Source organism: Coregonus lavaretus, assembly GCF_964263955.1.
Source record: "Coregonus lavaretus genome assembly, chromosome: 27".
In the NCBI taxonomy this organism is placed as follows: domain Eukaryota; kingdom Metazoa; phylum Chordata; class Actinopteri; order Salmoniformes; family Salmonidae; genus Coregonus; species Coregonus lavaretus.
In genome coordinates, this window is record NC_140014.1 from 12,469,823 (window position 1) to 12,484,835 (window position 15,013).

Consider the following 15,013-nt stretch of genomic DNA (forward strand, 5'->3'; position numbering starts at 1 on the left):
GCAGCTGTGCTTCCCTTTGTAGTCTGTAATATTTTGCAAGCCCTGCTACATCAGACGAGCATCGGAGCCGGTGTAGTACGATTCGATCTTAGTCCTGTATTGACGCTTTGCCTGTTCGTCGGAGGGCATAGTGGGATTTCTTATAAGCTTCCGGGTTAGAGTCCCGCTCCTTGAAAGTGGCAGCTCTACCGTTTAGCTCAGTGCAGATGTTGCCTGTAATCCATGGCTTCTGGTTGGGGGATGTACGTACTGTCACTGTGGGGACGACGTCATCGATGCACTTATTGATGAAGCCAGTGACTGATGTGGTGTACTCCTCAATGCCATCGGAAGAATCCCGGAACATATTCCAGTTTGTGCTAGCAAAACAGTCCTGTAGCTTAGCGTCTGCTTCATCTGACCATTTTTTTATTGACCGAGTCACTGGTGCTTCCTGCTTTAGTTTTTGCTTGTAAGCAGGAATCAGGAGGATAGAATTATGGTCAGATTTGCCAAATGGAGTTCGAGGGAGAGCTTTGTACGCGTCTCTGTGTGTGGAGTAAAGGTGGTCTAAAGTTTTTTTTCCCTTTGGTTGCACATTTAACATGCTGGTAGAAATGAGGTCAAACGGATTTAAGTTTCCCTGCATTAAAGTCCCCGGTCACAAGGAGCGCCGCCTCTGGATGAGCGTTTTCCTGTTTGGTTATGGCCGTATTACAACAGGTTTCCCGTTACGACGTCGACCACAAAGATCAATCTGCTAGCCCCGGCCCGCTAGCACACGCTAGCCGTGTCCTCTTGCTCGCTAGTGTTATAGCAGCCCCCGAACTACCTCCGAACTCTCCTATTGCTGTTCACCGGACCTTATGATAACTCAGCTATACAGCTGATGCCTGCTGGACTGTTCCTTTATACGGTACTGCATCCTGTGTATGTTTAGCCTCAGCCCAAACTTTGTCGCCATTACCAGCTGTTGTCTTAGCTCTCTTGAATAACACCTGTGATTGCTTTATGCCTCTCTCCCATGTCAATATGCCTTGCTTATTGCTGTTTTGGTTATTTCTTATTGTACTATTTCACTGTAGATCCCCCAGCCCAGCTCAACCTGCCATAGATAGCTCCTTTGTCCCACCCCCCATACACGCGGAGACCGACTCAATCGGTGCCTCCAGTGATGCTTTCTCTTTTATCGTTACCCAACACTTAGGTTTATCTCCACTGTACTCATATCCTTCCATATCCTTTTCTGTACATAATGCCCTGAATCTATTCTACAACGCCCGGAAACCTGCCCCTTTTTTTCTCTGTACCCAACGCACTAGAAGACCAGTACTTAAAGCCTTTAGCCATATCCTTATTCTACTCCTCCTCTGTTCCTCTGGTGATGTAGAGGTTAACCCAGGCCCTGTAGCCCCCAGTATCACTCCTATTCCCCAGGCGTTATCATTTGTTGACTTCTGTAACCGTAAAAGCATTGGTTTCTTGCACGTTAACATCCGAAGCCTCCTCCCTAAGTTTGAGTTATTCACTGCGTTAGCACACTCCGCCAACCCTGATGTCCTAGCAGTGTCTGAATCCTGGCTTAGGAAGGCCACCAAAAATGCAGAAATGTCCATCCCCAAATACAACATTTTCCGTCTCGATAGAACTGCCAAAGGGGGTGGGGTTGCAATCTACTGTAGAGATAGCCTGCAGAGCTCTATCGTACTATCCAGGTCTGTGCCCAAACAGTTTGAGCTTCTACTTCTAAAAATCCACCTTTCCAGAAATAAGTCTCTCACTGTTGCCGCTTGCTACAGACCCCCCTCAGCCCCGAGCTGTGCCCTGGACACCGTATGTGAACTGATTGCCCCCCATCTATCCTCAGAGTTCGTACTGCTTGGTGACCTAAACTGGGATATGCTTAACACCCCGGCCATCCTACAATCTAAACTAGATGCCCTCAATCTCACACAAATTATCAACGAACCTACCAGGTACAACCCTAAATCTGTAAACATGGGCACCCTCATAGATATCATCCTGACAAATTTACCCTCTAAATACACCTCCGCTGTCTTCAACCAGGATCTCAGTGATCACTGCCTTATTGCCTGCGTCCGTAATGGATCCGCGGTCAAACGACCACCCCTCATCACTGTCAAACGCTCCCTAAAACACTTTAGCGAGCAGGCCTTTCTAATTGACCTGGCCCGGGTATCCTGGATGGATATTGACCTCATTCTGTCAGTAGAGGATGCCTGGTTGTTCTTTAAAAGTGCTTTCCTCTCAATCTTAAATAAGCATGCCCCATTCAAAAAATTCAGAACTAAGAACAGATATAGCCCCTGGTTCTCCTCAGACTTGACTGCCCTTGACCAGCACAAAAACATCCTGTGGCGTACTGCATTAGCATCGAACAGCCCCCGCGATATGCAACTTTTCAGGGAAGTCAGGAACCAATATACACAATCAGTTAGGAAAGCAAAGGGTAGCTTTTTCAAACAGAAATGTGCATCCTGTAGCACTAACTCCAAAAAGTTTTGGGACACTGTAAAATCCATGGAAAATAAGAGCACCTCCTCCCAACTGCCCACTGCACTGAGGCTAGGAAACACTGTCACCACCGATAAATCTACAATAATCGAGAATTTCAACAAGCATTTTGCTAAGGCTGGCCATGCTTTCCACCTGGCTACCACTACCCCGGCCACCAGCTCTGCACCCTCTGCTGCAACTTGCCCATGCCCCCCCCCCCCCGCCCCCCCGCTTCTCCTTCACACAAATTCAGACAGCTGATGTTCTGAAAGAGCTGAAAAATCTGGACCCCTACAAATCAGCTGGGATAGACAATCTGGACCCTTTCTTTCTAAAATTAGCCGCCGAAATTGTCGCAAACCCTATTTCTAGCCTGTTCAACCTCTCTTTCGTAATGTCTGAGATCCCCAGAGATTGGAAAGCTGCCACGGTCATCCCCCTCTTCAAAAGGGGTGACACTCTAGATCCAAACTGTTACAGACCTATATCCATCCTGCCCTGCCTTTCGAAAGTATTTGAAAGCCAAGTTAACAAACATATCACCGACCATTTCGAATCCCACCGTACCTTCTCCGCTATGCAATCTGGTTTCCGAGCTGGTCATGGGTGCACCTCAGCCACGCTCAAGGTCCTAAACGATATTATAACCGCGATCGATAAAATACAGTACTGCGCAGCCGTCTTCATCGACCTGGCCAAGGCTTTCGACTCTGTCAACCACCGCATTCTTATTGGCAGACTAAATAGCCTTGGTTTCTCTAATGACTGCCTCGCCTGGTTCACCAACTACTTCTCAGATAGAGTTCAATGTGTCAAATCGGAGGGCCTGTTGTCTGGACCTCTGGCCGTCTCTATGGGGGTGCCACAGGGTTCAATTCTTGGGCCGACTCTATTCTCTGTGTATATCAATGATGTTGCTCTTGCTGCTGGTGAAGCTCGGATCCACCTCTATGGGGACGACACCATTTTGTATACATCTGGCCCTTCATTGGACACTGTGTTAACAAACCTCCAAACAAGCTTCAACGCCATACAACACTCCTGACCTAGAGTATGTGGACATCTACAAATACCTAGGTGTCTGGTTAGACTGTAAACTCTCCTTCCACACTCACATTAAGCATCTCCAATCAAAAGTTAGATCTAGAATCGGCTTCCTATTTCGCAACAAAGCCTCCTTCACTCATGCTGCTGAACATGCCCTCGTAAAACTGACTATCCTACCGATCCTTGACTTCGGCGATGTCATTTACAAAATAGCCTCCAACACTCTACTCAGCAAATTGGATGTAGTCTATCACAGTGCCATCCGTTTTGTCACCAAAGCCCCATATACTACCCACCATTGTGACCTGTACGCTCTTGTTGGCTGGCCCTCACTACATATTCGTCGCCAAACCCACTGGCTCCAGGTCATCTATAAATCACTGGTAGGCAAATCCCCATCTTACCTTAGCTCACTGGTCACCATAGCAACACCCACCCGTAGTCTGCGCTCCAGCAGGTATATCTCACTGGTCATCCCCAAAGCCAACACCTCCTTTGGCCGCCATTCCTTCCAGTTCTCTGCTGCCAATGACTGGAACGAACTGCAAAAATCTCTGAAGCTGGAGACTCTTATCTCCCTCACTAACTTTAAGCATCAGTTGTCAGAGCAGCTTACCGATCACTGCACCTGTACACAGCCATTCTGAAATTAGCCCACCCAACTACCTCATCCCCATATTGTTATTTATTTTGCTAATTTGCATCCCAATATCTCTATTTGCACATCATCTTTTGCACATCTATCATTCCAGTGTTAATACGAAATTGTAACTATTTTGCACTATGGCCTATTTATTGCCTTACCTCCATAACTTACTACATTCGCACACACTGTATATATAGTTTCTCTTTGTATTTTTGACTTAATGTTTTGTTTACCCCATATGTAACTCTGTGTTGTTGTTTTTATCGCACTGCTTTGCTTTATCTTGGCCAGGTCGCAGTTGTAAATGAGAACTTGTTCTCAACTGGCTTACCTGGTTAAATAAAGGTGAAATAAAATAAATAAAGTATACAGTTCATTGAGTGCGGTCTTAGTGCTAGCATCGGTTTGTGGTGGTAAATAGACAGTTACGACGAATATAGATGAAAACTCTCTTGGTATATAGTGTGGTCTACAGCTTATCATGAGATAGTCTACCTCAGGCGAGCAAAACCTAGAGACTTCCTTAGATATCGTGCACCAGCTGTTGTTTACAAATATAAATAGACTGCCACCCCTTGTCTTACCAGAGGCTGCTGTTTTATCCTGCCGATACAGTGTGTAACCCGCCAGCTGTATGTTATTCATGTCTTCGTTCAGCGACGACTCTGTGAAACATAAGATATTACAATTGGTAGGATATACGTGCTTGTAGTTCGTCCAATTTATTATCAAGCGATTGTACGTTGGCCAATAGTATCGATGGCAAAGGCAGATTAGCCACTCGTCGCCGGCTCCTTACCAGGCACCCCAATCTCCTTCCGCGATATCTCCTTTTCTTTCTACTGCGAATGACGGGGATGAGGGCCCTGTCGGGTGTCTGGCGCAAATTACTCTCGTCCGACTCATTAAAGAAAAATTATTAGTCCAGTTCAAGGTGAGTAATTGCTGTTCTGATGTCCAGAAGCTCTTTTCGGTCATAAGAGACGGTAGCAGCAACATTATGTACAAAATAAGTTACAAACAATGTGAAAAAACAAACAAAATAGCACGGTTGGTTAAGAGTCCATAAAACGGCAGCCATCCCCTCCGGCGCCATCAAAATTATTTGTATAAAAGTAGACATAGATTAGTTAGTTGTCACTAACCACTTACCAAAAAAACACAGTTTACACTTATTTATAGTGGCACCCTGTCCTTGTTTCCTTCCCTCATCTGCAGATCCTTTCACATCAGTACAGATGAAGGAGAGGAGACGTGGAGAAGAAGCCTTTTGATTGGGTGGGATTTGGGATTCTGCTCAAATCCCTCTTCATTACCCATAACGCAGACAGTAATATGTGTATGTTCTGTAGTTTTTCTCTGCTCTTCATCTGTGTGTTTCCCCCTCTGTCCACCAGGGCGCACCATTCCTTGTGCGGTCAGTCAGTGTGGGAGAACAGTGGCCGCAGCAGCAGAATGCCCCAATTAGGCCACACCCTGCCAGCACCTCTCCCCCACGCAGCCACTGGACCACAAGGTGAGCTACTATACTATACTATACTATACTACTGTACTGCTATTGATAACATATCAGCCTCAGTCAATTTGAGTCTACAGTCATTTCCCTTCTCGCATCCCTCTGATTTTCTCTCTTCATCACTCTTATAATAATAATAATAATCTATGCATCTCTCTCTCTGTCCATTTCCATTCATACATTTACTGTCAATTAACTCAGTCTCTGACTCTCTCCTCTCTCTTTCCCTCCCTCCCTCTCTCTCTACAGGAGGATCCGTGGAGAGGCTAAGAAGTGTCGTAAGGTGTACGGCATCGAGCACCGGGATCAATGGTGCACCGCCTGTCGCTGGAAGAAAGCCTGCCAGCGCTTCCATGACTGAACCCCTAACCGAAGAAAAGAGGGATGAAGAGCAAGAAAGAGTTATGGAGGAGAAAAAGAAAGTGAGAGATTCTGGCTGAAGAGAGGAGCAGTCACCTCTTCAAGTGAAGACTGAGGAAAGATCTGGGTGTCAACCAGTGGAGCACCGTGTACGTTGATGTTTATTTCTTTTTTTGTTTTGTTAGTTTTTTGTACTTTTTACAACTTTACTAAAAGTTTTTATGTATTTTGTTCATGTCTTTGAGAACTTTGGTTCTTGTGTGTTGGTGCTCAAGGTGAACTTGGCGGGCGCAGCTTACTGATCTATGACCGGTAACCTATGACCTATACCCGCAGCATAGTCCCGCATCTCAGTTTCTTTGTCTTCTTGCCCAGGGAGGGGCTACACAGGAAGCGGACCTTGATCCTCTTCTCTTCCAAATCTTTGGCTTTAACCTATAACCAGCAGCTATATAGGGGATGCCAATTACTCTTTGACATCATGCCGTCCATAACTTGGCTTAGAAACAAGGCTTTCTGCTTGTTGCCAAGGGTGTGCTTGAGCCAGGCAGGTGTTGAGCAGAATATCTGAAATATCTGTAAATCAACCCAACTTCCAAATGCCTGGGCAAGAACAGATCCATATGATACAAAGATTAACCGATCCATTCACGCTTTGGCTTTCTGTCAGTGTAGGCGGTGGAGAATAATGATTAGGAGAAGAAAGTCAAGTGATACGAGGAGGGAGTTAGCCCTAAGTAGCAGAGGTAAAGCTTCATTAAATACTTAGTAACAAGCATGCTAAATACAGGACCTATGTCAGAGAGGAGAGTTGCTGGCCATTAACTTGTTCAGTTATTTGTTAATAATGGATACCATCTGTTGTCAATTGCATAAAGTGCACTAATTGGCTGGGAGAATCCCCCTTGACCTATAGGATTCCATCTGCTCATGATCTACCAATCAACGGTAACCAGTAAGTTGTGTCCTAAACATTGAGAATTGATTGGAGAGTTGTAATTGGAGGAGAAGTCAAATGCAGATTTGGGAGTCATATGTCCAACCTGTCTGATGATGTTGTTATAAGCCATTTATTCCTGCAAATATGTAGCTTTGTTATTGTAATTGGCTTTTTTAAGGAAACAAAAATAACGTTTTGTCGACGTCGACTATGTAATTTGTATAGTGTGTTTCGTTATATTATCCAGCAATGTTGTGTCTAAATTTTGCAACTGTCATTTTTCTAAGATGTGTTAAATACAATGTTCCGCCAGGAATTACCATGTTGTGGGATATAGGAATCAATTCACATACTTTAGACCAATCAGATGTCATTCACACTGATTTTCACTTCTCTGAGCATGATGCAAGCAACTGTTAAAAGATAAAGACTCAGTATCTCGTCCTTGTTGTTAGCAGCTACTGTAGCTATCCTTTCTGTTTTGCCTTAGGCCTCTAAGTTGGGGGGGGGGGGGGGGGTTGAGTTACACCACAAATGGCCTTATAATGGGCTTTAGTTACACTAACAGATATCATTTAATGCACTGTAGACACTATGACAGAATAGGGCATGGAAGTATTGGGTCCCTTTACAACATGGAGGTCATTGGCAGGTTGTGTCTTATTTACTCACGTCATTGTAATAAAATGATCCATTTGTATAATATATTTCAGCAGGAATCTATCTCCATACATTTGTCATATACTTTGATAGCCAATACCCCCATACCAGTCTCATTAGTGGCGATACACTAACTGAATTATATTATAGAGGTTCCTGGTTAGATGTGGAATGTACCACATGGTGCCAATAATAATAACTTAAATATGGTGCCAGCATTGAGTCTGAATGCATTTACTAAGACTAAGGGCTTATCTTAAAATGATATGCTGCTCGAGGGCATTGTGGCCCTAACCCAAACCCTTGTCACTCTACCACCTATTGTAAATGAACATGCATACATCTCTGTTGATAAAGCGTTTAAGGAACGTTCGGCATAAACAGATGTTTCATATGTTAAGACCCAAAATATATTAATGATTGTTTATTGAAACTCATGTTTCCTTGCAGTAAGCCAATGAATCCACAGAAGCAAATAAACAAAATGTTATTTATATACATTGTGCTATGTATGTACTTAGAGAAAAAACAACCGTTGAATAAAGTATAATTTGTATTATGATGCACTCATTTTATATGGAATCTGAAATGTTTTTGTCTTTTTGATGTTGAAATATACTTGATAAAGATGTATCCTGTCTCTAGTAGTCTTCTATTTTGTCTTTTTTTAAATCTTGTACTGGGCCTTGTAAGTTAGATGTAAAGTTATGTTTGAATATGCTCAAATATGTGACTGAAACTACTCTAGGCTTTCCATTTTGGCTTGTGAGTCTGTATCTATACAGGAGAGTTTATTCAAGAGAACATGATGATGATGATGATTATTATACAAGACAATATTGATCTGGAAATGTTTTGTGTAATAAATGAAGCGTTGTGGGATTGATATAAACTGTCATTATCTTGTGAACATTCTAGAACATTGGAACAAAACACCTCAAGACACAGAATCATTTGCTGCATGACAAGCCACAAAAGAAAAAGTAAACTATCTTTATTGATATGTTCAATTTCTGCTATTTACAGGTTTTATACTGCACAACAAAATGGTTTCACATAACAATTTAAAGAAAAAGAACACTTTTCATACATACTAGTAGGCTACATCTTTGTCAGCTACAACAAACACAAGCCAAGGTTCATTTCAAATCAGAACATTAGTTTTGCCAACAGATCATTGGTATATGAGCATGGATAACTTATTGTAGTCTTATACAGTAGGGACAGTTCATTGTGATGTTTTGCACCAAATTATAGTAGACACTATCAGGGTTGATATTGAAGTTTGGAGAATATTTATAGAATATTAAGAAGTTCTGAACATGTCAATAGGTTACAGATTAAGCCATCCACACACCTAATAATGAGATTGTGCTACATATCAGATAGTCATGAATGTAGTATCCTAGTACCTTGAAAGAAATCTGAAAGAAAATGTTTGGTCAGCCACTAGAGGGTAGCGCAATAAAGAGGGTGACATGCCCTGATTAGCCAAAGACAGTCACCCTCTCTCTCATGTACTGATGTACCAAAGGCAGTACAGTAGGCTATCGATAGGCAGAAACTGCTTCTCCAATAGAAACCCCGATAACGCTTCTAGGCGATGTCATGGCGACGTTGGCTAGCTAAACTCACGTCTAGAAACACGTAATCGGGTCTAAAGGTTGTCCGCCGAACTGCGCATGTGCAGGCTGTCAACTCAAAGGCACTCCTTCAATATAAAGTTGTTTTTGACGAAAATAAAAACGTGTCAGTTTGTCACTTTTACAAGGTTGGAGTAATAACATGTTCAAATACTTATGCCATTGCCTCGAATCTAGGTTGTGCCTTTAGATTGTGAAAATTAACAACTAAGTAATAATTGTTCACATCTCTCATTAATGACTTCTCAAACCCCAAACCCTGGTCTGCATGGTCTGTTTTGAAAGTGTTTACCGAAGTCTCGCGATGTTGCGCCTCTGGGTTTAGAAACTTTGTGGATGTACTATACTGGTTCAGGAAACCAATGGACACTTCACTTGTAAGTCATTGAAAGTTTCCACTGAATTAACCCATGTAATACTAATAGCCATGATTGATGAAGGCAAAGATGTTTTGAAAAGTTACATTACAGATACAGTATGGAAAAGCGAAACAAATACAGTGTGTTTGTTTGACTATGATAATAATCCAGAGTAATTCTCTGATAAACCATTAATACATTGTATTTTTCACTATTTTTTTTAGCTTTTATTCATAATATGTTGTTATCGTTATCAATGAGAAATATACAAGACTTAATCTATAATGCTCCAGTGTGGATTTTCATGAGAGGTTGTGTTCAGAACAGAAGTTTAATCATCACCGTGGTCGGGGGTTTGCTAGGTTATGGCAGGGATACGGTTGCCTTGGGCATGGCTACACCTCGTTCTGTAGGGTGATGTCAGCGGAGATGCTGTTGTAGGACTTGTTGGCTCGGGTGCTCATGCCCAGGTACTGCTTCAGGAAGTCACTGAAGCGTTTCTGGTTGTTCCACTTGCGGGCAGATTTCCGGACGCCTATGAACCCGCCATAGCGCTTCTGCAAGGGCCTCCCAGGGCCCATCAATTTCCTGTAGCCGTGCCTTCCCTTCAGGAACCCCCCAAAGCGCTTTGACAGACTTATCCCCGCCGCTCCGTCCTGCTCTCTCTCTGTCACGCTATCCCCCTCTTCCTCGTCCATTTCCTCCATTTCCCGGGGCAGCTGGGAGTTGTAGGCAGCATCGGCAGGGGTTCGCTGGCTCTCACTGCCCAGCTCGTCTGTCCCCAGAGCACGGGCCACGTGGTCAAACCTCTGCAGGGCTGCTAGGTACATCAGCCCCCCGTCACCCTGCTCTTCTTCTTCCTCTGGCAGCATGGCCTCCACCTCCTCCTGGGCCCGCTTCAGCATGGCGGCGCCCCCTATGGACAGGGAGGGTAACTGTGGCGGTGCCGAGACCTTGCGACACAGGTCCCAAGTGAAGGCAGGGGAGACGTTACCCTCACACTCCACCAGACACACCTGAGAGGAGAGAGGGAGGGAAACACAGAGCACATGATCGAGAGAGAGAGAGAGGACAAACCAAAGTTATGATTTGTTAGTTATTGGTTCATTCCCCAGTCACCACTTTGTCCAGGGGCTGTACAGAGCAGAGGAGGCTGCTGAGAGGAGGACGGCTCATTATAATGGCTGGAATGGAGTGAATGGAATTGTACCAAACACATGAAAACCACGTATTAGATGTGTTCGATACCACTACATTTGTTCTGTTCCAGCCATTACTATGAGCCTGTCCTCCCCAAATAAGGTGCCACCAGTACACTTTCTGTCAAATGCTGACGTAAAAATGGCTTTATGCGTTTGATTGAGATAGACGATTATACACCGTCAGACACTGGGATTCCCATTGTGAGGGTGGCAGGTAGCCTAGTGGTTAGAGTGTTGGGCAAGTAACCGAAAGGTTGCTGGTTTGAGTACCCGAGCCAATGTGCCCTTAAGCAAGGCACTTAACCCTTATTTGCTCCAGGGGTGCCGTACTACTATGGCTGACCCTATAAAACTGCACCTATCTGGTGTATGTGACAATAAAACATATACAGTACCAGTCAAAAGTTTGGACACACCTACTCATTCAAGGGTTTTTCTTTATTTGTTCTATTTTCTACATTGTAGAATAATAGTGAAGACATCAAAACTATGACATAACACATATGGAATCATGTAGTGAGGGGGTGCTCAAATAAGCAAAGAGAAACGACAGTCTATCATTACTTTAATACATGAAGGTCAGTCAATACGGAACATTTCAATAACTTTTAAAGTTTCTTCAAGTGCAGTCGCAAAAACCATGATGAAACTGGCTCTCGTGAGGACTGCCACAGGAATGGAAGACCCAGATTTACCTCTGCTGCAGAGGATAAGTTCATTAGAGTTACCAGCCTCAAAAATTGCAGCCCAAATAAATGCTTCACAGAGTTTAAGTAACAGACACATCTCAACATCAACTGTTCAGAGGGGACTGTGTGAATCAGGACTTCATAGTCTAATTGCTGCAAAGAAACCACTACTACAGGAGACCAATAAGAAGAAGAGACCTGCTTGGACCAAGAAATACGAGCAATGGACATTAGACCGGTGGAAATGTATCCTGTGGTCTGGAGTCCAAATTTGAGATTTTTGGTTCCAACCGCCGTGTCTTTGTGAGACGCAGTGTGGGTGAACGGATTATCTCCGCATGTGTATTTCCCGCCGTAAAGCATGGAGGAGGAGGTGTTATGGTGTGGGGGTGCTTTGCTGGTGACACTGTCTGTGATTTATATAGAATTCAAGGCACAGTTAACCAGCATGGCTACCACAGCATTCTGCAGTGATACATCATCCCATCTGGTTTGGTCTTTGGTATCTGGTATTTTATTAGGATCCCCATTAGCTGTTGCAAAAGCAGCAGCTACTCTTCCTGGGGTCCACACAAAACATGAAACATGACATAATACAGAACATTAATAGACAAGAACAGCTCAAGGACAGAACTACATACATTTAAAAAAAAGGCACACATAGCCTACATATCAATACATACACACACAAACTATCTAGGTCAAATAGGGGAGAGGAGTTGTGCCGTGAGGTGTTGCTTTATCTGTTTTTTTAAACCAGGTTTGCGGTTTATTTGAGCAATATTAGATGGAACGGAGTTCCATGCAATAATGGCTCTATATAATACTGTACTATTTCTTGAATTTGTTCTGGATTTGGGGACTGTGAAAAGACCCCTGGTGGCATGTCTGGTGGGGTAAGTGTGTGTGTCAGAGCTGTGTCTAAGTTGACTATGAAAACAATTTGGGATTTTCAACGCATTAATGTTTCTTATAAAAATAAGAAGTGATGCAGTCAGTCTCTCCTCAACTCTTAGCCAAGAGAGACTGGCATGCATAGTATTTATATCAGCCCTCTGATTACAATGAAGAGCAAGCCGTGCTGCTCTGTTTTGGGCCAGCTGCAACTTAACTAGGTCTTTCCTTGCAGCACTGGACCACACGACTGGACAATAATCAAGATTAGACAAAACTAGAGCTTGCAGAACTTGCTTTTTGGAGTGTGGTGTCAAAAAAGCAGAGCATCTCTTTATTATAGACAGTCCTCTCCCCATTTTTACAACCATTGAATCTATATGTTTAGGCCATTATAGTTTACAATCTAAGGTAACGCCAAGTAATTTAGTCTCCTTAACTTGTTCAACAGCCACACCATTCATCACCAGATTCAGGTCTAGAACTTGGGAAATGATTTGTACCAAATACAATGCTCTTAGTTTTAGAGATGTTCAGGACCAGGTTATTAGTGGCTACCCATTCCAAAACAGACTGCAACTCTTTGTTAACGGTTCAGTGACTTCATTAGCTGTGGTTGTTGATGCGTATATGGTTGAATCATCAGCATACATGGACACACATGCTTTGTTTAATGCCAGTGGCAGATCATTGGTAACAATAGAACAGAGTAGAGGGCCTAGAGAGCTGCCCTGTGATACACCACACCTTACATGTTTGACATTAGAGAAGCTTCCATGAAAGAAAACCCTTTGAGTTCTATTAGATAGATAGCTCTGAATCCACGATATGGCAGAGGTTGAAAAGCCATAAGACATACTGTAAGTTTTTTTAACAACAGGCTATATATGGTCAGTAATATCAAAGGCTGCACTGAAATCTAACAGTACAGCTCCCACAATCTTCTTATTATCAATTTCTTTCAACCAATCATCAGTCATTTGTGTCAGTGCAGTAGATGTTGAGTGCCCTTCCCTGTAAGCATGCTGAAAGTCTATTGTTAATTTGTTTACAGAGAAATAGCATTGTATTTGGTCAAACACAATTTTTTCCAACAGTTTACTAAGAGCCGGCAGCAAGCTTATAGGTCTGCTGTTAGAACCAGTAAAGGCCGCTATACCATTCTTGGGAAGCGGAATTACTTTGGCTTCCCTCCAGGCCTAAGGACAAATACTTTCCTCTAGGCTCAGATTAAAGATATGACAGATAGGAGTGACTATAGAGTCAGCTACCATCCTCAGTAGCTTTCCATCTAAGTTGTCAATGCCAGGAGGTTTGTCATTATTGATCGATAACAATAATTTTCCCACCTCTCCCACACTAACTTTACAAAATGCAAACTTGCAATGCTTTTCTTTCATTATTTGTTTTTTAATGCATGAATACGATGGCTCACTGTTCATTGTTGGCATTTCCTGCCTAACTTTGCCCACTTTGCCAATGAAGTAATCATTAAAATAATTGGCAACATCAAATGGTTTTGTGATGAATAAGCCATCTGATTCAATGAAAGATGGAGTTGAATTTGTCTTTCTGCCCATAATGTCATTTAAAGTACTCCAAAGTTTTTTTCCATCATTCTTTATATCATTGATCTTGGCTTCATAGTACAGTTTCTTTTTATTTTTGTTGAGTTTAGTCACATCATTTCTCAATTTGCAGTAAGTCAACCAGTCAGATGTGCAGCCAGACTTATTAGCCACTCCTTTTGCTCCATCTCTTTCAACCATACAGTTTGGGTAGCTTAGTGGGACTATCATTTGTTTTTCAACAGGACAATGACCCAACACACCTCCAGGCTGTGTAAGGGCTATTTTACCAAGAAACAGAGTGATGGAGTGCTGCATCAGATGACCTGGCCTCCACAATCCCCTGATCTCAACCCAATTGAGATGGTTTGGGATGAGTCGGACGGTAGAGTGAAGGAAAAGCAGCCAACAAGTGCTCAGCATATGTGAGAACTCCTTCAAGACTGTTGGAAAAGCATTCCAGGTGAAACTGTTTGAGAGAATGCCAAGAGTGTGCAAAGCTGTCATCAAGGCAAAGGGTGGCTATTTGAAGAATCTCAAATATTAAATATATTTTGATTTGTTTAACACTTTTTTGGTTACTACATGATTCCATATGTGTTATTCCATAGTTTTGATGTCTTTACTATTATTCTCCAATGTAAAAAATAGTAAAAATAATGAAAAACCCTTCATGAGTAGGTGTGTCCAAACTTTTGACTGGTAGTGCATGTATTTTTTAAAGAATGATAGACAAATATTTATAAAATCAAATCAAATCAAAATCAAATTTTATTTGCCACATGCGCCGAATACAACAGGTGTAGACAGTGCAAATAATCTGGGTAGCCATGATTAGCTGTTCAGGAATCTTATGGCTTGGGGGTAGAAGCTGTTAAGAAGCCTTTTGGACCTAGACTTGGTGCTCCGGTACCGCTTGCCGTGCGGTAGCAGAGAGAACAGTCTATGACTAGGGTGGCTAGAGTCTCTGACAATTTTTAGGGCCTTCCTCTG

The 15,013-nt window shown here is 42.9% G+C and overlaps 2 protein-coding genes across 3 annotated transcripts in view; one reads left to right on the forward strand and one right to left on the reverse strand.

Annotated features, from left to right (window-relative positions):
• LOC311102944 (zinc finger protein 395-like) overlaps positions 1-6,166 on the forward strand; it is a 30,251-nt gene extending 24,085 nt beyond the window's left edge. For both annotated transcript variants that reach the window (XM_084144439.1, XM_084144440.1), the window contains 2 exons: positions 5,587-5,705; positions 5,955-6,166. In XM_084144439.1, the coding sequence (XP_084000565.1) occupies positions 5,587-5,705; positions 5,955-6,066 (231 nt within the window). In that variant the 3' untranslated portion in view covers positions 6,067-6,166. The remainder of the gene's footprint in view (positions 1-5,586; positions 5,706-5,954) is intronic.
• Positions 6,167-8,616: 2,450 nt separating this feature from the next.
• LOC311102376 (prepronociceptin-like) overlaps positions 8,617-15,013 on the reverse strand; it is a 34,928-nt gene continuing 28,531 nt past the window's right edge. Inside the window, exon 3 of the mRNA XM_084143698.1 lies at positions 8,617-10,683. Coding sequence (XP_083999824.1) covers positions 10,063-10,683 — 621 coding nt within the window. The 3' untranslated portion in view covers positions 8,617-10,062. The remainder of the gene's footprint in view (positions 10,684-15,013) is intronic.